The sequence below is a fragment of the Bidens hawaiensis genome, unplaced genomic scaffold (genome assembly GCF_021521415.1).
Source record: "Bidens hawaiensis isolate Kalapana, Puna unplaced genomic scaffold, B.hawaiensis_p1.1 tig00015564_1, whole genome shotgun sequence".
Taxonomy (NCBI): domain Eukaryota; kingdom Viridiplantae; phylum Streptophyta; class Magnoliopsida; order Asterales; family Asteraceae; genus Bidens; species Bidens hawaiensis.
Genome location: NW_027492395.1, coordinates 399,383 through 420,311, shown reverse-complemented (window position 1 = coordinate 420,311; position 20,929 = coordinate 399,383). Strand labels below are relative to the sequence as shown.

General features: G+C 43.3%; 2 protein-coding genes across 2 annotated transcripts; both read right to left on the bottom strand.

Moving 5' to 3' along the window:
- Positions 1 to 14,083: 14,083 nt before the first annotated feature.
- On the bottom strand, positions 14,084 to 14,720 carry LOC143549439 (germin-like protein 9-3). The gene has a single exon (XM_077040337.1). It carries the CDS (start codon positions 14,707 to 14,709, stop codon positions 14,095 to 14,097), a length of 615 nt encoding a protein of 204 aa, XP_076896452.1. The 5' UTR covers positions 14,710 to 14,720; the 3' UTR covers positions 14,084 to 14,094.
- Positions 14,721 to 15,800: 1,080 nt separating this feature from the next.
- On the bottom strand, positions 15,801 to 18,082 carry LOC143549438 (peroxidase 60-like). The gene is made up of 4 exons (XM_077040336.1): positions 17,834 to 18,082; positions 17,561 to 17,740; positions 16,644 to 16,806; positions 15,801 to 16,240 (listed from the first exon to the last, which is right to left on the bottom strand). The coding sequence occupies exons 1-4, from the start codon at positions 18,080 to 18,082 to the stop codon at positions 15,801 to 15,803; spliced, it is 1,032 nt and encodes a 343-aa protein (XP_076896451.1).
- Between the last annotated feature and the right edge of the window lie 2,847 nt (positions 18,083 to 20,929).

Sequence of the window (20,929 nt, the reverse complement as noted above, 5' to 3'; positions counted from 1 at the left end):
GCGCCACGTGTCCTTTGGGACACCTGGCGCTTTCTCGTTGGTTGTAATCACGTGGTAGCACATGTGTCATGCTGAGTTGTCGACCTTTCATTTGGCAGCTGTCAACATCAGCATATTCTTACTCCTTAAAAAGATGCCTTCTGGAAGGTTGTCTGACGTGCACAATCAAGGTTGCCCTAATCCTGATTTGGATAAGGACGAGGTCGATTATGTGCATGTGTGATATGCGCCAATCCTGAGGATGCGCGAGGTCTTCTCTTTATTCTCACGCGCAGATATTTCATGCGCAGATGTGATATGCACGAGCATGTGATATGCGCCGCGCGCATATGTGATGCGCGAGCATATGTGATATGCACGAGCATGTGATATGCGCCGCGCGCTGATGCGCCGCGCGCATATGTGATGCGCGAGCATATGTGTGCCTGGGCATATGATGCCTGAGCATGTTTTGTATGCGCCATGCGCATAGGTTTTGGCTTTGTGCCTTCATAATGTCTTTATCTTGTGGGTTGACCCGCCTTGCTCGATGTTGAGGCGGGTACATACCTCTTCAAGCCCCCCCAGCCTAATGTGTGTCTTATCTCGCGCTAGCGCGGTAAGATAGATATTAGACTTACTGATTTGGTCTTTTTAATGGGGTTTTGTCGTTTTCTTGGTTGTTTCCATCGTTGCGCGAAGTTCTATCCATTTGGTTGAAACGAAGGGTCCAAACACGTGGTTGGTTGGTGGTGACGTGCGCCGTAAACGTGTCAGACGTTTCGTGTGCTCGAGGTGCTACAGTTGCCTTTCATGTCCCCTCGCACAGCTGTCTGGAACACGTGTCGCGCTCGCATTTGTTTGCACCTGCGAGTGGGGGCGCGTCTCTGCTCCGTGGCAGGTCCGTTACGTTTTTATGTCCCCTCAACAGTGTTAGGGACACGTGCCGCGCCCTCGTTGGCTTACACCTGCGAGTGGGGGCGCGTGAAATCCGATCAGTTGCCACTTTTCTCTCTCCTGGGCCTATAAAAGCAGGCCCTTAGCAAAAATTTTTATCTTCATCTTCATTGTTGTGTACTCCAAAGCTTCTATCTTTCCGATTTTCTGGTTATTGCTTCCAAATACCCTGTTATCTGTTGCTGTTGTTATTGTATGTCTGATAGCTCAGACTCCTCTAACCCCTCAATCACCTCTATTGCCTCTCGAAGACGCCGTGTGAAATCTGTGGTGATGTCGACATTGAAGCAAAAGGGCAAGGGGAAGAGGGTTGTTGAGACCACATCGGAGGAAGTAGGGAGGACCAAGGCCACGAAAAGGTGGAATGAAATCCCCTGCAAACTGAGGCAGGCCGATCTCGACAGCCTCATCTCGTCACAGGGTTTTCTCCCTGTGTTTGGCTGCATGTTGCCTGTGGCCGGGCAAACGGCGGCGGACCCGCCTCCCGGCTATATTTCACTGTACACCCATTTTTTCACCCACTGCAACCTTCGTCTTCCGATGACAAGGTTTGTAGGCGCGGTGTTACGGTTTTTCGGGATTCATATATCCCAAGTCCATCCGTTTGGACTTGTGCGCATGACTCATTTCGAGTTCATGTGCAAATCACAGCGCGAGGAGCCCACCCCTCGGCGCTTTCAATTTTTTACAAGCCCAAGATCCAAGATTCTTGGATCTCCTTTATTCCTCGCAGTCAGAAGGTTAAGTGCAGCACCGTGTCATTCAAGAGCCTTCATGACTGGTCTGAGAGGTTCTTCTACATCAGGGCTGGTGTAATCCCCATCCGCATGACGATGCGCGCGATCGATTCTGCGCCCGCGGATGCGGATGTTATTAAGAACCCAACCGGCGCCTGGGTTAAGAAACTGACCGCCGAACCATCCCCCGCCAAGAAAATTCGCGAGGAGGCGCTGGTGGGGGTCGGCATGAGTAAGCTGTGGGCCGACAGCGCGGCGGAGCCTGTCATCCAAGTGGACGGCTTGCGTAAGTTGTCGCATTGCTTTATTTCCGCGCTAATAAAATTTGCCTTTGCTGATATTATTTGTCTTGTTTTTGCGCAGTAACCAAGGAGTTTGTCCACGCCGCATACGACGATCAAGTGGAGGGTGGCTCCGTCCCGCTGGGCGCTGGGGAGGTGGGCTTCCCAGATCGCTTCGATGACATGTTCATCCCTGTGGATCTGGAATTTGACTTTGATAGCGACGCGCCTGGTAAGCCTTCGCACTTATGCTTATTCCTTTAGAATACCAAATTTTGCTAACACTTGTGTTGCATGTATTGTAGATGCGCTGGAGAACTACGAGCTGGAGCTCGCGGAAGAGGAGGAGGAGGAGGAAGAGGAGGCGCCCCTACTAAAGCGCAAAGCTAAGGGGAAATCTGGCGCAGGGGGCAGTAAGAAACAGAAGAAAGATGACACCCCTGTCGCTCATCCCCATGCTCAAACGAAGGGACCTGAGGAAACCCAGGTGTTTACCACCAAGGTTTCTTTAGCTTCCCTGCCTGTGAAAGTGGGCAGACCTCCTGTCCACTTGAGGTATGGTGGCGTGACCTCCTCCCTTCGCGCGGCTGAAGAGAGAAGCAGTGTCGCGCCTGCGAAAGGTATACTTTGCTTACCCATAATGGTTTAATGAGGGCGATTCTGATTGAATTATTATTAAATCTTTTCGCATTTGAATGTTTGCAGGACCGGCGACGGTAGCAGATCAGCCGCAGGCGCAACAAGGTGCTGAGGCTGCGCCGGGGGCTGCTTCGAAGTCCCCTGTTCTACCCTCAGAAAAGGGTAGAATGAACTTTATGGCGCTGTTCGCCGCGCGAACAGAATTGCGCCAAGGTATGTTTTGCGCCATTGTCTTCTGAATTTTTGTTTTGATCAAATCATAAACCATTTTATGTTGTTGATTTGTTCATAGGAGTTGTAGCTGGCGTACAAGCTGCTGGTGACACTCCTGGCGCCGTTGCCGGCGCCGCTGGTTCTGCTCCTGCTCCTGCTAGTGCTGAGTCTCCCCTTATTGGGATTACAAAGGAGCAGGAAGCCGTATTGCGCGCCGAACTGGCGGCGTCGAGACCTCCCTCGCCTCCTCCTACGCGCAGCCCTCTCCGCGAGGCTGGTTTGGAGCCCTCCAGGTCGCAGGAGAAGAGGTCGATTGAAGAAGATGAGGAGGATGAGGGAGCTCAAGCTGAAGACTCCTTCGGAGTCCGTGCTAGCCCTGCGATGCCACAAGACTTCGCAGCGCATACTTCTCGTGGGGCTGGCGCTGACTTTTCTGCTTCATCCCCGCAGGTATGTTTTAATTTGTTGCTCCGCTGCGCGTACTTTCATATAAGTATGTTTTTATGACTTAGAACATTTCTTGTGTTTTGCAGGAAGGTGACCGCGTTTACCGCCCGAGATGGAATATTAACGAAGACAGTTCCTTCCAATCCATGGGTGTATGCAAGGACTTCTGGGCTCATGCCGTGCCTCCTACTGAAAGGAGGTATCAGGAGGGGCGCACCCGCGCTGACTTGCTCAACGATCACATTTTCGCTGGGTCGGCTTTCTTTGCTGCCTCCCAAGAGCTTCATCGTGATTATATTAAAGTACGCGATGCTCTTGTGGAAGCCCAGCAAGAGGCTAAGGTGGCTGCCTGGAACCTTTCTGATGCTCGCGCACGAGCTGAGAAACTCCAGGCGGAGCTCAGCGAAAACCGAGCAAGTGCCAACACCGCCTTTATTAAGCGCGGGCATGAGCTCCAAGCTGCGCGGGAGAAGCAGCAGGTGGCGGAGGCCGAAGTTGCCAAGTACGCGCGGAGAGTGCGTGACTTGGAACTGGAGGCGGAGGCGCGTGACCAAGCTATCGTCCAGAGTATCTCTGAGAAATCATCACTGGAGAGTGAGGTTGCGCGCCTGAAGAAGGAGTTGGCGGCCGCGCAGGCCGATAGAGATGAGGCCTTGGCGACGGCAGCGTCTAGCCAGGAAGCACTTGATGCTGCGCAGGCGGAGAAAGAAAAAATTTTGGCGGCAGCAGCGTCTGATAAAGAGGAGCTAAAAAAGACCAAGGAAACTGTTGAGTTATTAAACTCCCAGGTTCCTGCCCTCGAGACGTCTGTTGCTAGCCTCGCGCAGGATCGCCAATGGCTGGTGTCACAGGGCATGACTCGTTGCGCTTTGGCGATGAAATATTCTGGCGAGTTTCAAGCCCTTGTGATGGACTGCAATGCTGCCGCGCGCTTGGTAGGTCGAGCTGAAGGGTTTACGGATGGCTATGAATATGGCATGTTGAAGAAGAACCCATCCGAGTACCCTTACAAGAGCGACGTGGCCTGCGCGGACATGGCCGCGGTGGGGGAGAAGTATATGAATACTCCCATCCCCATCCTTGTGCAGGTACCTTGACCTTAATGAGTTTTTCTTGATTAATTTTCCAAGTGTTTTGTACTCAATACTTTTCTAATGATTTTGCAGATAGCTGCGCTTGCTGACCAGCCCGACCTCGGCGCGCTAAAGAAGTTGCTCGATGAATGCGAGAGGGCTGGTGGCGATGATGGTGGCGCGGGGGATGTTGCCCCTGCCTGCGGCTCTGGCGCGGCGAAAGAATCTGCTCCTGACACCGTCGTGATAGAAGACTCCATTGAGGAGGAAGAACTTGACTATGGTCAGTTTGGAGATGAGGAGCGGGCCGCGCCAGATGCTGCGGGAGATGATGAGGGTGATGAAGTGGCTGACGTCGACGTGGAGACTTGAGAAGCCCTTCATCTTTCTGATTTTTTTTTTGTTTTTTGTTATACTTGTAATTTGTAACTCATCACACTTGTAAATTTCAATGCTATGGAATGAAATTTGTTTTCCCTTTTTCACATCTTGCGCATTTCCATTCATCTCTTCATGTTTGCTTGTATAGATGTAAGATATGCTTGCACGTTAAAATAAGAACAAGGTTGTAAGGAAATTATTTACTTAACCATAGTCCTATTTTGTAAGTGGTTTCGCAGTATCTTGTTTATGCTGACATGCGCGATGACTTTTCACTATTCCTTTTTTGCGCGTCGTTGTCGCGCGTTTTTTATATGGAATTATGAGTTTTAGCCATTACATGTCAGCATGTGTTACTCAGATATCCACTTTTATTCCGCGCGCGACCTCGACCTGAGACCTTAACAACTATGATTTGGCATGTACTTTGCCTTAGTTGTGTTTAGGGATTTTTATGATCAGGCTGCGCGGGATGTAAGATGGATGTTTGTGAGTGTTTTGAGCTAAGGCTCTTTGTTTTGGGCTAAGGCCCTGACGTTTTTAGAGTTAAGACTCGTTAACGTGTTTGAGCTAAGGCTCGTAGGTTTGGGCTAAGGCCCTGACGTTTTAGAGTTAAGACTCGTTAACGCGTTTGAGCTAAGGCTCGCGCATGTATGTTTTACTTCGTTTTATTTTGTTTTGAAGTCAATATAGTGTTGTCATATTGCTCCAAATTAATAAAGGAAGTGTGAAACATGTATGCAAAGGTAATAGAACAAATATTGAACGATAGCGCGAATCATCATTCATGATGGCTTAAAAGCCTTGATTACATATTTGAATTTTTACATGAAGCATTTTCTAAGCTGTGCTGCGTTCCACGCGCGCGGTATCTTTTTTCCATTCAAATCTTTTAAAGTGTACGCGCCTTTCCCCAATTCTTCTGAGATTTGATAAGGTCCTTCCCAATTGGGGGACATTTTTCCTGGGGGTATTGCGCGGCTAGCTTCATTGTTTCGAAGGACAAAATCATTTTTCTTGAAGTGGCATTCTTTAACGCGCTGATTATAATATTTTTCCAGCTTTTTCTTGTATTTGGCTTCATTGATGATAGCCGCTTCTCTGCGCCCTTCAAGCAAGTTGAGGTCCAATCTTCTTTCGCGCTCGTTATCAGTCTTGCTCATCATGAGTACCCTATGGGATGGGCATCCAATTTCTGCTGGGATCATAGCCTCTGTCCCATAGGTTAGGCTGAACGGGGATTCGCCATTGCTAGTTTTGCTTAATGTCCTGTGCGCCCACAGGACATTAGGTAACTCTTCGACCCAAGAATGGGATTCTCCCTCCAACCTTTTCTTCAGCCCATTTAACAAACTTTGATTCGCGCGCTCCACTTGGCCATTCCCCTGAGGGTGGTAGACCGAAGTGAAGATTTGGTTGATGTGCAATTCTTTGAGCCAGCTGGATATCTTCCTGTCAGTGAATTGTTTGCCATTGTCGCTCACAATTTCCATAGGAAGGCCAAAACGGCAAATGATGTGGCTCCAGATAAATTGCTTCATCGCCTCAGCTGTGATTTTTGCTAGTGGCTTGGCCTCAACCCATTTTGTGAAATAGTCTATTGCCACTACCAAAAATTTCACTCGCCCTTGCGCTTGCGGCAGGGGCCCCACAATATCAATGGCCCATTTGTGGAAAGGCCATGCGGAGGTCACTGGAATCAAGTTGTTCTTTGGCCGCATGGTGTTTGGCGCGTAGCTCTGACATGCCCTGCATTTTTGGATTTCTTTTAGCGCATCCAAGTACATGCCTGGCCAATAGTAGCCTGAGCTCATTGCCTTGGCAACCACCATGCGCGGGCCAGCGTGTATTCCGCATATTCCTTCGTGAATCTCCCTAATCACATAGCTTGCTTCTTCAGCATCCAGGCATTTCATGAGCGGTCCAAGATAAGAGCGTCGATATAATGTACCATCAAGTAGTTCATAGTTGCAGCTTGTGTCTTATCTTTCTCGCCTGTGCGCGATCGTCCGGTAACTTCCCCTCCTTCAGGAATTCCATTATTGGAGTTATCCATGATGAAGGGGTTGTATGAATTACAAGGACAGATTGCGTTTGCACTGACGGGTTGCTCATCACTTCCACCCTGACATCTTTGCCAAAGTGATCAAAATTAGTTGATGCCATCTTACTCAACGCGTCAGCGGACTTGTTTTCGCTGCGCGAGATGTGTATGATTTTGAAGAAGTCAAACTGCTCAACGAGCTTTTTTGCCTGCTCTAGATATAGAGGCATGGTGTTCTCCTTGGCATCATAAAGGCCATTGACCTGTGCAGCTACCAAGTAAGAATCAACATGGGCCTCTAGCCTTTTAACTCCAAACTTGCGCGCAATGCGCAGACCAGCCAGCAGGGCTTCATACTCAGCCTCATTGTTGGTACTCTTGAAGTCCAACCTAATAGCATAAGTATATTCATGATTATCAGGGTCCACCAATTTGAGGCCTGCGCCGGACCCTTCGCTGTTGGAGGCTCCATCAGTGAATAGCCTCCAAACATTTTCTTCATCATTTGCTCGCGGAGGGTCTACCTCGCGCTGAGCTTCTTCAATCTTTCCCTCTGGGATTTCCGTGATGAAATCCGCTAAAACTTGACCCTTTATTGCTGGACGGGGCTTATAGGTGATCGTGTGTTCACCTAATTCCAGCGCCCACTTTGTCAGCCTTCCGGAGAGAGCGGGGCGTCGCAAGACTTGCTGGATGTTGTAACCTGTCAGAACTTCAATAGGATGACCATTGAAGTATCTATGAAGCTTTCGCGACGCGTGTGTTAGTGACAAAACTAACTTTTCCATGATGGAATAGCGCGTCTCAGGGTCTGTCAGCACCCGACTCACATAGTATATTGGCGTTTGGATCCCCTTGCGATCCACCAATAATACTGCGCCAATGGCGCGGTCTCCAGCTGACAAGTACAATGTAAGGGTTTCGCCAGGAAGTGGAGCTGTGAGCGCGGGCAGCTTTATGAGACATTCTTTTATCTCACTGAAAGCTTGCTCAGCCTCAGGCGTCCACTTGAATTGGCTCTTCTTCAAGCAGTTCCTCAAAGTGTTAACGAATGGAGTAGATTTGCTGGCGTGGTTCGCTAGGAACCTGTTGATTGACACCAACCTACCATTCAGCTTCTGAACCTCTTTCATGGTGGATGGTGAAGGCATGTCAAGGATGGCTTCCACCTTTTCAGGGTTCACCTTGAAACCATCCTTAGTGACCATTACACCAAGAAATTTCCCCTCCTCCGCGCCGAAAGTACATTTGCTCGGGTTGAGCTTCATGTTGACTTCCGTTAAGCGCTGAAGAGTTTCCTCGATGTCTTTGAGCATTTGTCTCTCCTCCCTGCTCTTGATAACCAAATCATCAACGTAGACTTCTAGATTTCTTCCGATTTGTTCACTGAAAACCGAATCCATAAGTCTCTGATAAGTGGCGCCCGCATTCTTTAAACCAAAGGGCATTTTTGTGTAACAAAAAACACCCTTGTCGGTTCTGAAGGCCGTCTTGTCTTCGTCTTGTGGTGCCATTTGAATCTGGTGATAGCCTTTGTAGGCATCCAGGAAACATTTGAGCTTGAATGGCGCCACGGAGTCCACCTTTGCGTCGATGTTTGGGAGGGGGTAACAGTCTTTCGGACATGCTTTGTTGAGGTCCTTGAAGTCAATACACATCCTCCATGACCCGTTGCTTTTCTTTACCATCACAGGATTGGCTACCCACGTCTGGTATCGGATCGGGCGGATGATGTTTGCGCGCAACAGGTCCTCAACTTGCTCATTCATGGCCTTCGCCTTTTCATCCCCCATGATTCTCTTTTTCTGAGCAATTGGCTCCACCGACTTGAACGTGTTAAGAGAATGTTGCGCCAAGTTTCGCGGGACCCCAGTCATATCGGAGTGTTGCCACGCGAAGACCGACGTGTATTTTGTGAGCAACCTTTTCATTCTCAATCTCGTTTCGTCTGAAATGGTAGCGCCAATTGTGACCGTTTGCTCTGGGAATTTTGGGTTTAGAATCCACTTTTCTGGCGCATTGTCCGCCATTGGAAGTTTCATTCTCCCTTCCCGCGGCGTACTTGTCACTGCGCACAAATGATCGCGGTAAACAAATGTTACGCCTGTTAGTGTAGGGAACCCCAATGCGCCGTGCGCTGGCGACGGTATAGCATTAAATTGGGCAATCGTTCCCCTACCCAGGATCATATTGTGGCATGACGTGGTGGGCAAGACCAAGAAGTTGACAACTTCGGCTCGCTTGTGCTCATCATCCCCCATAGTTAGTTCAAACTGAATTTGACCTAGGGGATGGATGATTTCATTTGAAACACCACAGATTGGTGCGTTCACCATCTCGAGCCGCGCTTGGTCTGCCGGGTCTAACTTTCTGAAACATTGCTCATACATAATGTCAGATTCGCTTCCAGTGTCCACCAGGACCTTTGACACTTCGTAATGAGCAATGTGTGTGGTGATGACGAGAGGGCTGGTGATTGAAGGGCCTCCCCTGATTCTTGGGAAGATAACTTGCTGCTCGCGCCAATCTCCGTGGATTTGCGCGCTTCTCTTTTTTGACGTCTGCCCTTGTCGTCCCCCCTCAGCCACACAGATTCTTTTGTATTTCTTGCTGGCAGAGGCTCCTTCCGGTTGCTCATCTTCTATTCTTTGGTTTTTCACCAAGTGAGCCAGCCTGCCTGATTTTACATCCTTCTCGATCGCATCCTTTAAATGATGGCATGCGTCGGTGTTGTGGCCCTGGGACCTGTGAAATTCACAATATTTGCCACTGTTTTGCGGTCCCTTGTAGTGTAGTTGCTTGGGGGGCTTGAATTGGACATTCTCAGTACTTAACACCTGTGAAGGTGTTTTAGTGAGGGGAGTCCATATTCTTGGCAGAGGTCTGCTAGGATCTCTGCCGCCCTCCCTCTTGTCACCCTCCCCGCGATTACGAACATCTTTTTGGGGCTGGGGTGAGCTTGGTTGCGTTTGCTTTTCTGCGGAAGAAAAACTTGTTGGTTGCAACCTGGACCATACAGAGTTCTGTTTGGCCCTCTTCTCTTTGCTGCGCGGTGACTCAGCCTGATGCGCTCTTTCTCTTGCCCTATCTTGGGCAATCTGTTTTTCATTTCTCGCGAAGACTCGCGATGCTTCCATTAGTTTTGCCCAAGTGGTGGGCATACCATCTCTGCTTACGAGAGCTCGGCGGAGTTGATCACTGCGCGCGCCTTGTATAAAAGCCACGCGCAGGAGTTGCTCAGTTATACCCCCGATTGCCAGAGACTCCTGATTGAAACGAGTGATGTAGTCCTCAATCGTTTCATCATTCCTGCGCACGCAGTGCATGATGTCATCAGGATCGCGCGTGTGTCTGCGCTGCTGTACGAAGTGGGCTTGGAACTTTTCCAATAGTTCCTCGAACCCATCAATTTGCCCAGTTGGCAAGCTCTTGAACCAGACACGCGCCGCGCCCGTAAGGCATCTGGCAAACATGTGACACCATGTTGGCATCGTCCAGCTCTCCAGGTTTCCCGTGTTATAGAAACCTTGCAAAAAGTCATCTGGATCTGTTGTGCCATCATATTTGCCCAGACCACTTGGCATCTTGGTCTTGTGCTGGATGGGGGCCTTAGCGATGCGCTCTGTAAATTTTGAGTGCTTCACTAAGATGGCCGGCCTGTACGGCGTGGTTACGTCCACTTGCCCCCTCACTGGCGGGCTGTACGGCATGTGCAGATCCGGATCTGCTCTGGCTCCAGGCGCCATGTTCACAGGCGCGCGGAGTTGTGAGCCTCCTGCATGAGTATCTCGCGTCTTCCTCATGCTATGCACTTCTTCATCACTGAACTCAGTGTGTGCAGTGTGAACAGAATGTCCGTCTTCCGGCGCGCGCGGCCTTTTTGTAGTCTGCTTATCAAACGCTTGCCTTTGTGTTTGGTCGGCTAGCTTTTTCTGTTTGACCATTTCATTGTACTTTTCCATTAGACGCCGCTGCTCGTTTATGAGCCATTCATTCGGATCATTTGTTTCTTCTTCTGGACCCATTGGTCCTTTCAGTTTCGCGCCGGCAAGATTTTGTAACGTGAGATCGTCTGGAGGAGTTTCAGTCTGGCCGTGAGGGGTTGTGATGAAGGGACGGTTACTGGTGGCGCGCGTAGAATCACGCGGCACCCTCAGAAACTGCTGTCCCTCATTGACACCCTCACGTTCAATATCCTCCAGAGCTTGACCAGCGTTACGAACGCCAGAAACCATGGTGATTGATTTTTTTTATGTAGATCTGATGAGATCTGATTGCCGTTTGTAACAGTGGATGGCGCCAATGAAGGAACGTGGATCTACTCGCTGGTAGCAGATCTACTTTCCTCGGGTTTTGATTGTACTATTTCACCGATGGTTCTTCTGGATCTGTGTTCTTCCACCTACAAAATGAACAACGCCGTTAACTTATCCCTCAGAAAGGGACAGAGGGGTCCTCTTTGGGGTAACCCTCCGGCGTGAGAATAAGTATATGGTGGAGAAGATAATAATATGAAAGTAAGGGAATCTCAAGAGTATTGCTTAATAGCTGAATACTGTATGATTGTGTGAATGTGTGTTTGTATGTAACTGACTGTGAGTGAATGTAATTCAATATGATTGAATATGATATCACTGCCTGTAACTGTCAATGATTGAGTATGAATGTGTCCATCAAAGTGGAGTTGATGCTGTATTTATAGTGCTAGGGTTTCCACTGATTGGGCTCAACCTCGTTGGCCTCCTCCAATCGCACTGCGCCACGTGTCCTCTGGGACACCTGGCGCTTTCTCGTTGGTTGTAATCACGTGGTAGCACATGTGTCATGCTGAGTTGTCGACCTTTCATTTGGCAGCTGTCAACATCAGCATATTCTTACTCCTTAAAAAGATGCCTTCTGGAATGTTGTCTGACGTGCACAATCAAGGTTGCCCTAATCCTGATTTGGATAAGGACGAGGTCGATTATGTGCATGTGTGATATGCGCCAATCCTGAGGATGCGCGAGGTCTTCTCTTTATTCTCACGCGCAGATATTTCATGCGCAGATGTGATATGCACGAGCATGTGATATGCGCCGCGCGCTGATGCGCCGCGCGCATATGTGATGCGCGAGCATATGTGATATGCACGAGCATGTGATATGCGCCGCGCGCTGATGCGCCGCGCGCATATGTGATGCGCGAGCATATGTGTGCCTGGGCATATGATGCCTGAGCATGTTTTGTATGCGCCATGCGCATGGGTTTTGACTTTGTGCCTTCATAATGTCTTTATCTTGTGGGTTGACCAGCCTTGCTCGGTGTTGAGGCGGGTACATACCTCTTCAAACGTATATATAATTATCATTCTTTGAAGAAGTTAATTAACTATATTTACCAATGACTACTAACCTTTCTTAAGTAGAAAAAGCGCATATTAGAGTTGACTTGACAAAGACGTTCTTTTTGTTGTATACCAAGTTTTCTATAAACAAGTTGTTAAATATCTTAAATATTTAAAGCATGTGATTTAGCATACTTAAATATTCTCATATATATATATATATAAAGGATAGAATACGTAAATCCTTTATCGTACATTACGTATGCAAGGCTATGGAACGTTCGATCGATCTAGGGTTCTTCGATCAGAATAGCGAGTAACAACAACGGCGAGCCAGTCTTCGTCCACCACTGCTCCGATCGATTCTGTCCACCTTCACCATGGCCGTTCAACAGTCCATCACTATCCAACGAGTCTGTCCACCGTCCACCGTACACCATCTTCCTCCTTCACGACTTGTTCACATGTTAGTTGATCAAATTGATCAATTGAAATTGAAATTGCTGAACTAATTGATCAATTAAACTTTAAAATTAATCCAATTAATCATCAATTTGAAGTTTAATTGATCAATTTTGAGTTTTAAGTGATTGGTTTTAACTGGACGTTTACAGTTTTAAGCCTGAACGTTTAAAGTTTTTGTTAGAACTTCTAAAGTTTTAAGCCTGAACGTATTTGAACATTTAAAGTTTTTTGTTAGAACTTCTAATTTTTTTGTATTGAACAAACTTGAACGTATTAGAACGTTTAAAGATATGCCTTTTTAGTCAGAACGTTTAAAGGTCTTCAGTTTTGTTTCAGAACGTTTAAACGTAATATTTTGAACCCTAATCAGAGCTCGAATGAGTGCATTTTTCTGCAATTCCATAATCGATTAATGAATCTAAATGCTTTTACACATCAATTCAATTGATTAAATCATCATTTTTTTATCAATTTTGAAGATTTCTTGATGTTCAACGGCGTTCGATTTTGATTTGGTTTTTAACTTTAAAGATTTCATACTTTAAGCTGTGATTAGAGTTTAGAAATTGGATTAGATTAAGTGACGAGTTCCGAATTTGGATCAGAATTGATTTGTAATCGACGAATTTTGATCGCGAACTACTGTTGGGTTATTTACGAAATTGCCACCGCACGTTTTTTAATCTAACGCTATGGAAAGTCGCGTACGTAATGTACGATATGTCGTTATTGTACGTTAGCCCACCCATATATATATATATATATATATATATATATATATATATATATATCAAACATCAATTCTAAATTGACCCATGATCCATATATCTCTTTACCAACTTAGAGTTTGTATTGGAGTTGGAACGACCTAATACATTTTTCTACAAAACATTAATATGAAAATCAAGACAAAACCTTAAGATCATGATCAACATTTAAATTTTTAGCCAAATATTCGATGGTAACGCCAAACTCCGATATTTGGTTTACAATAATCTTAGATATTAACTTGTTTAGAAGCATTAATATGCATGCAGATCGTATATGTTATTTAACTCATATCCCACTTATAGACAAAGATGTTATGTTATGTTATGTTGAACTAAGTTGCCACCGAATTTTAATAATCAATTAAGTTGCTATCGGGCATTAGCAACTTGCTATACTACTTATTCATAATAACTTTTTAAGATTATTTTCCACGCAACTTTTTAACCATCAAGATTGATCCGATGCATTTCCAATGAATACTCTTTAGTGTTTCGTAAACATGTTTCTCAAACTAGGTATAAAGTGTCGGTTCCTAACCGCTTACTAGGCCAAACTACTCATACCATTCCTAAACCTACCAGTCGATTCCTAACCAGTACGTACCGGTTCTAAGACTTAGAACCGGTATTGATTTGCACCTCTATATAAAATAAGAATTTAATAAAACATTTTATTATTATTAAACAACCATTAACAACAATAAACTAAAAACATAAATTTCGAATTAATAAGAGTTAAAATACAGTAAAAAAATATAAAAGTAGTCCCATACAAATCTTTTGGCTTAAATCTTGCTTCCAAGACCAGCCTTAAGCTTTCTAATTGTAGCTACATCCGTTCTAAACGACTTAGCAAGAACCACATCTTCAATATTTGTACCAAACAAAGTTACGGGTACCGAAACCGTAGAAGCACTCGCACTACCGAACGCGGCAACAGCCACCGCGGGTTCCTTACTATCCGCATTATACTGATAATGAACAAGTCCTTTAGGAAAAATAAACATATCTCCAGTTTCTAGGGTTTGAGTGTACAACTTGTTGGTCGAGTCAACAAACCCGACCTCAAATCGTCCATCCAACACGAAAAACAAGCCCGTGGCATGGGGTCGTGCGTGTGGTGCACTGACCCCACCAGGGCCTAAGCGTAAAAGGGAAAGTGAAACGCTTTGACCATTTAAAGCAGGGAATTCTGCCATGCTGGCTAGCATTGATTTAGTCTCGGTTAAATTTGGACCGTAAAAGAAAGTTTGGAATTTGGTGTAAGTGAAGAAATTCCCGTCTATGACGGTCACGTTAGAAGGGACAATGTAGTCGAAGAGTATGTCGGGATCGCTGGCTTGAACAAGCCCTGCGAACGCGATTGCGACAAAAACCGAAAATATAACTTGTGTTGACATAGATTCCTATACAATTTATAAGTTTGTTATGTCTTTTTTAGTTTGAATTGTTTGATGAATTTGTTGGAGTATTAATAGGAAGGTAGGAAAACATACCCTTAGTTGACAACTCTAATAATAATAAATATATAATTAAACCTCAATGTTACCGAATTAACAAGAACCAAATGCAACAATATATGGGATTTAACGACCAGTCTGGCTTTGCTCGATGGATGATGAAAATTGACTATTTAATGTATTTGATATCAAAATTGATTTACATACAAAATATGTTGTGAGTTTATGTAAGTAGAGAAAATATCATTAGAAAAATGATAAATGAATATTCTTATAGTTAAGACATGAGATCTTATATGGTTTCAGGTTTGAAACCGACTCAGTATGGTTTAACCACTTGAGTTTCCTTCTTGCTGGCCGGTGTTTTTGGGTTAGTTAAACCTGGAATGTTAAAATTAGCATGAACAGTTGACCTGGTTTCAGGAAGACTAACTCAATTATTGTACGACAACTTTACCCCATATATATAAATATTGGGTAACACTGAGAGTATTATGGGTTTCTTGAGCGTTTTTTAGCGTATTGGATTTAACACTGAGCGTTTTTAGCTTGAGCGTTTAGTAAAATGGCTATAAGCGTGATTCGCGTAACTATTGTACATTAAGCAATTATTGTATGACAACTTTACCCCGTATATATAAATTGTATTGCATACCTTAGGTAAGCAATAAATAATTAAAAAGAATATCTATGTAAATTTGTTTGAAGTATATATATATATATATATATATATATATATATATATATATATATATATATAATCTGCATTTGTATATAATAAGTAAGAATTATTTAAAATACTTATTATATTGATTTAAAGAAAAGGTTATATGATGTTATTAAATCATCAAGAACAACTCTTCATTGTCAAATTTCAAACCTTACAAACAAAAGTGCAACAAGTACATTTTACCAAATAAAAATAAATAACTTATTTGTAATGTGTCAACAAATTGACAACACTTCACACCCTCACATAAAAATGACATAAGAAAATTAAGAAAATTACCCAAATTAATCAATTTTTTCAGTCAATTAATTAAAGAAGTCAAAGTTAGCTTAGGGTTAATTGCTCGGCATGACTTCCTAATCTCCCCTTGTGTCCCCGTGAGAACTTGGATCGCACCCATCTTAACCATGGCTTGACCAAACTTGGTGTTAAAATCGTAAGAACGTGCAATGGCTGCAACCGTGTTCTTGCTCAAATCGTCTAATGCTAATTCTTGATCAATTTGAAGAACTCCCCTATGCAACAAAATCTGACTATAGAAAGATTTGTCCACAATTGAAGAGCTAAAAATGTTTTGATCTAAGTTTGCGGTGCGATCAACGGTTGCATTTTTAGCACATGTAAGTCTAAGCCATCTTAACAGGCCTAAGTCCATGGTCGGGTCTGGTTTCCTAGTGTTCTGGAAGTTGTAAAGACGATCTTTAAATAAAGAACAGTGAGCGACTCCGATTGAGTGACCACCTATATATAAAACAAACGATAACAAAATATTATGTACAAACAAAGGCGATAAAGTTAATATGTTTATTTATAAATAAGTCAAATTTAATTGTGTTTTATCTCAAACGAGTCAAGAAAAGTTATTGAGTCATTCTACATCTTTTTTTAAAAAAATTTACTTTTTCATTGTAATTATATTGTTATTTCATAATAAATAACTTTTTAGGTATTTAAATAATATAAATCATATAACAAAGTGTTTTAGGTCAACCAAGCCGACGTCCCAGCCTATTTTGACACGTCTTAGTATATAATATGTTTCTACTCGATCCTGTTTTGATTTTTGACAAGCTATTCAGCTCATCCAACCCATTTATACTATCACCAATCTAGCAATAACTATTGATGAATACTTGTTCATTACCAAGAAGATAGATCATGTCGGTGGCGGTGAGTCCTTTGTTCGCAAACGCTTGAATCGCACTTGCCACGGATATGGAAGGAGCTGGGAGGACTCTAGTATTTTGGGCAAGAGACACAAGTCCATCCCTTCTTCCTGTTTGGACATTGTAATTACCTCCACCACTCTACATTTACAACATGATTTTACATAGTTATTCAAACTTACATAATTAATAAATCGTGCCAAAGGTTCAAGAACAATGTTCTTTTAATATAAACTTTATCAAAAACTGAATAATACATAACTTTCAACCCTAACTTATACTAAAATAAAATGAGATAAACTTAGAAACAAGATAAACACAAAATATTAAAAGATAATTAAAATTACTCCATCCGTCTCATTATAAGTGTCCTAGTTTGATTTTTCAAGTCTTTCCTGTTTAACTTTGACCGACATTTTTGTTTGTGTTATATAATACTTGGTGTAAAATATAGGAATGGATAGGGTTTTAAATTTATTTTACATTGATATAATTTTCATCAAGTATTATATGACACGAACAAAAATATTTACGGTCAAGGTTGCAAAAGAAAGACTTGAAAAGTCAAACTATGACATTTATAATGGGACGGAGGGAGTATAATTTAATTAGGAGATAGTTCTGCATCAGTTTATTTTGGAAGTTGTTATACTTCTAGGGGTTCGCTACCCCTACAAGTGTCGTGTGGCAAGCGAATTCTATAGAGTTTAATGAAAAGTTGCATGTAAGTTTACAACGGGTTAATTAACTAGGTTACATGAAAACTCTATGGAATTCATTTATCACCAAGTGCTAAGTTCACTTAAAAAAAATTATCAACTTGCCCGAGTCAGCTTGTCGCGGTAGCGTGATGCCTACAAATACAAGAAATTTAAACAATGCCTAAAATACTTACAAAGAACACAACGTCTCTTGTAGCCATAGTGATTATATCAGCACAAGAAACCACTCCCGGGCACACCTTCTCAACCGCGGCTTTTGCAGCATCAATCACATCATAACCTCTAACGCTTAAATTCGGCGGTGCAGTTTTCTCAGTGCTCGGTCCATCTAGTAGAATCGATGCGTCACACCCCTTTTAATCCATGCATTAAAAATAATAAGTTAGTGTTTTCTAAAATACTTTTTACATGCATGCATGAAAATAGAATATATATCAAGTACTTACATTAACAAAGCAATCATGGAACTGCATGCGAATTAGAGCTGGGGCGATCGTTCGGTCTCTAAGGAACATGGAGTAAACCGTGTTTCTAACGATGGATTCAACTTCGGGCGTCTTACACTTGCCGTAATAGAACCCATACTGAAGACCATTATTATTATAGCCAGTAGCACCATAGCAATGACCAACAAGGTTCATAATAAAGATGACTCCAATTGCAAATGTAACTGCTTTAGTGTTTGTCATAGCCATTTTATTATTAAGCAAATTGTTAATCAAATTGGAGTGAATATGAAGAAGAAATAGTAGGTATTTATAAGGATATTATTGCTTGATCAAATATGGCTTTCACGTTGTGCATATTGATAATGAGAGACGTGTAGACATCTATGACTTTCACTAACATTTTTATAATTGTTTTTGCATACCAATCTCTTAGAATAATATATTTCATTTGAAGGACTACATTTTTTAATTTCATATCATAACTTATTATTGCTTATATGTGATATTTTATTATTAACATGGTTGGCATGTATTAAAAGAATTTGGTTTCGAATTTTCCACTAACAAGTACGTGCTAAAGCATGGGTTATCAAAGTTTACTAATTTTATGATTATAATCATCATTCAATTTTGTAATTTCAATTTTTTGGATAGATTTCTTAATCGTGTATGAGTTTTACTATCAAGTCTAAACGAACTCTTAATTATTAGCGGTCGATGATAATCAATTGACACTAAAGATCAACGCTTTCATTTAAGGATGAGAATTTTTTTTCCTGAATACATGTACCCGTATATGTTCAGTACATGCACCCGTACATGTCTATTGGGTACGAGATTGAGAACCCAAATTTACTGATAATAGGTACGGGTACAACTACGAGTGTTATGGGTAATGGTACTCGTTTAAAATATGTAGAGGCTTTTATTTGGTTTCCAACACTATGGCTCTTAACTTTCAAGCGGGGTTTTCAAAACATAATATATATAGTTGAATAAGTTCCTTCTCAATCTATATGGGTATATTCATATATTGTGTATTCGTATATTTTTATTTCGTGTAGGTGTAATTGTGTATTTCATTAAATAACACACATTAACTTTCTCTCTTGTTTTTATAAAGAAATTAAGGAAGCTAAAAAAATGGAAAAGGGAAAATTGAGGAGAGATTGTGAAGAGAAGAGAAACAGCGGGTTTTGGGGTCGATTGGGGTTTCGCGATTATGAGCGGGTTTTTACTTTGGGAGTGCATATTTTAAGTTTGAACTTCTTAGGCTATGAGTATGTGCGAGAACACCACCACTTTGGGGGGAATTGAGCGGGTTTTCTCTTTGGGGCGACAAGGTGTGAGAACACCACCTCCCGGGAGGCTAGGGCGGGGGCAATGAGTTTTTGTTGTCAGTGTTGGTTTTGGTTATAATAGTATTATATTAGTATGTGTGCGATATATATATATTGGGCTACAGCCTTTTAGGTTATGTGTTTTGGGGGAGCTATAAAATGAAGCGTTTTGTGTCATGTGACGCCCAGTCAGCAAATGATGGTTTTGTTTTAGGGGTGTAGTGGTGTGGTAGCTCACATATATATACACACACACACACACATATATATATATATATGTATATATATCACACACATTTGAATATAATAATATTTTCCAAAACAACATGAGAGGCGACAAATACTCGTCCCCCCCCCCCCCCCGCTTATCGCCTGGGGCGGTAGTCCAAAAATTTGTAGCCCCTGATCTCCTGTTTTTTCGCCCCAGTACGCATGGTCTTACACCCATAAAACAAAAACACAAAATTTGCTTATTAGTCGCCACATGACACAAAACACCCCATTTTGTAGCTCCTCCACTACACATAGTCATATTTAAATATATTTCCCTCTTTATTGTATTTTATAAGTTTTTACCAACACGCTTTAAGCTTGTATAAGTTTGATTGAATTCTAAAGTACTATTATTTTGATAGAAAAGCCATCAAAATTGGACCATAAACACCCTTAATGTATATTTCAATGACAATAACAGAATTTGTTTATAAGTGATTAATCATTTATCTTCTCAGCACGTTAACTTATACTCTATTGCAACTCATTACAAGCACGTTAACTTATACTCTATTGCAACTCATTACAGATAATTTCAAATTAGGGATAGGCAATAACCAGGGGCGGATCTAGGGCTTGACTAGGGTGGGCCGGTGCCCACCGTCCGCCTGCCGGAGCGTCGTTCTTGTAGGTACGCATTAGTGTATTATGAGTCAAGAATCAGTCAATGCCCACCGCATGTTACCTTAAGAGAGAAGAAGAGAGTGTAGAAAAAAAAGATAAGTGAAGCGAGAAGATAAATTTTTTTTTTCCGTTGGACTGTGAAAGTTGTTTGTTAGAGGAGGAAGAAGAGTTTATTATATTATATTTCTTGTATACTTAAAAGTTTAAGACAACTTTTTTACAACAAATAATAGAGATCAAGGTTGTGTTTGTTTTTGCTTATAAGGTCTGTAAGGAGCCTATGTCTGCGGGCGCACAGACATAAGCTCTTGAAGACTGTTTGTTTTAAAAAAAAATCTGAAAACTGCTTTTATTGTCTTAAAAAATAAGCTTTTTTCACCATCTTCACACTTCTTAACATCATATCAAGTACCAACACCCAATGTCCAACACCACCACCACCCACCGTCCGCCACCACCACCACCCACCATCACCTTCCGCTGCCACCACCACCACCGTCCACCACCACCACCACCACCCACCGTCCGCCGCCACCACCGTCAACCACTCACCACCGTTAACCGCCCATCACCACCACCACCCCCGTTGGCCACAACTACCATCCACTACCACCACCATCCGCCACCACCACCCGCCACCACTATCCACCACCACCCGCCACCGCCACCACCCACCGTCCGCCGCCACCACCATCCACCACCACCACCCGCCACAACCATCCACCACCACCCACCACCACCCATTGTCTGCCACCATCGCCATCCACCACCACAACCGTCCATCACCACCACCCACCGTTCACCGCCTACCACAATCGGTACCACCACCCACTTTCATAGTTCGTACATCACTACC

Coding starts and splice junctions, on each gene's coding strand:
- LOC143549439 (XM_077040337.1), bottom strand. CDS start 14,709: ATGTCAACACAAGTTATATTTTCGGTTTTTGTCGCAATCGCGTTCGCA.
- LOC143549438 (XM_077040336.1), bottom strand. CDS start 18,082: ATGGCTATGACAAACACTAAAGCAGTTACATTTGCAATTGGAGTCATC. Junction 16,807..17,560: donor CAAGAGACGTTGTGTTCTTT/GTAAGTATTTTA, acceptor TTGTAAATGTAG/AGTGGTGGAGGTAATTACAA. Junction 16,241..16,643: donor CGACATGATCTATCTTCTTG/GTAATGAACAAG, acceptor TTTTATATATAG/GTGGTCACTCAATCGGAGTC.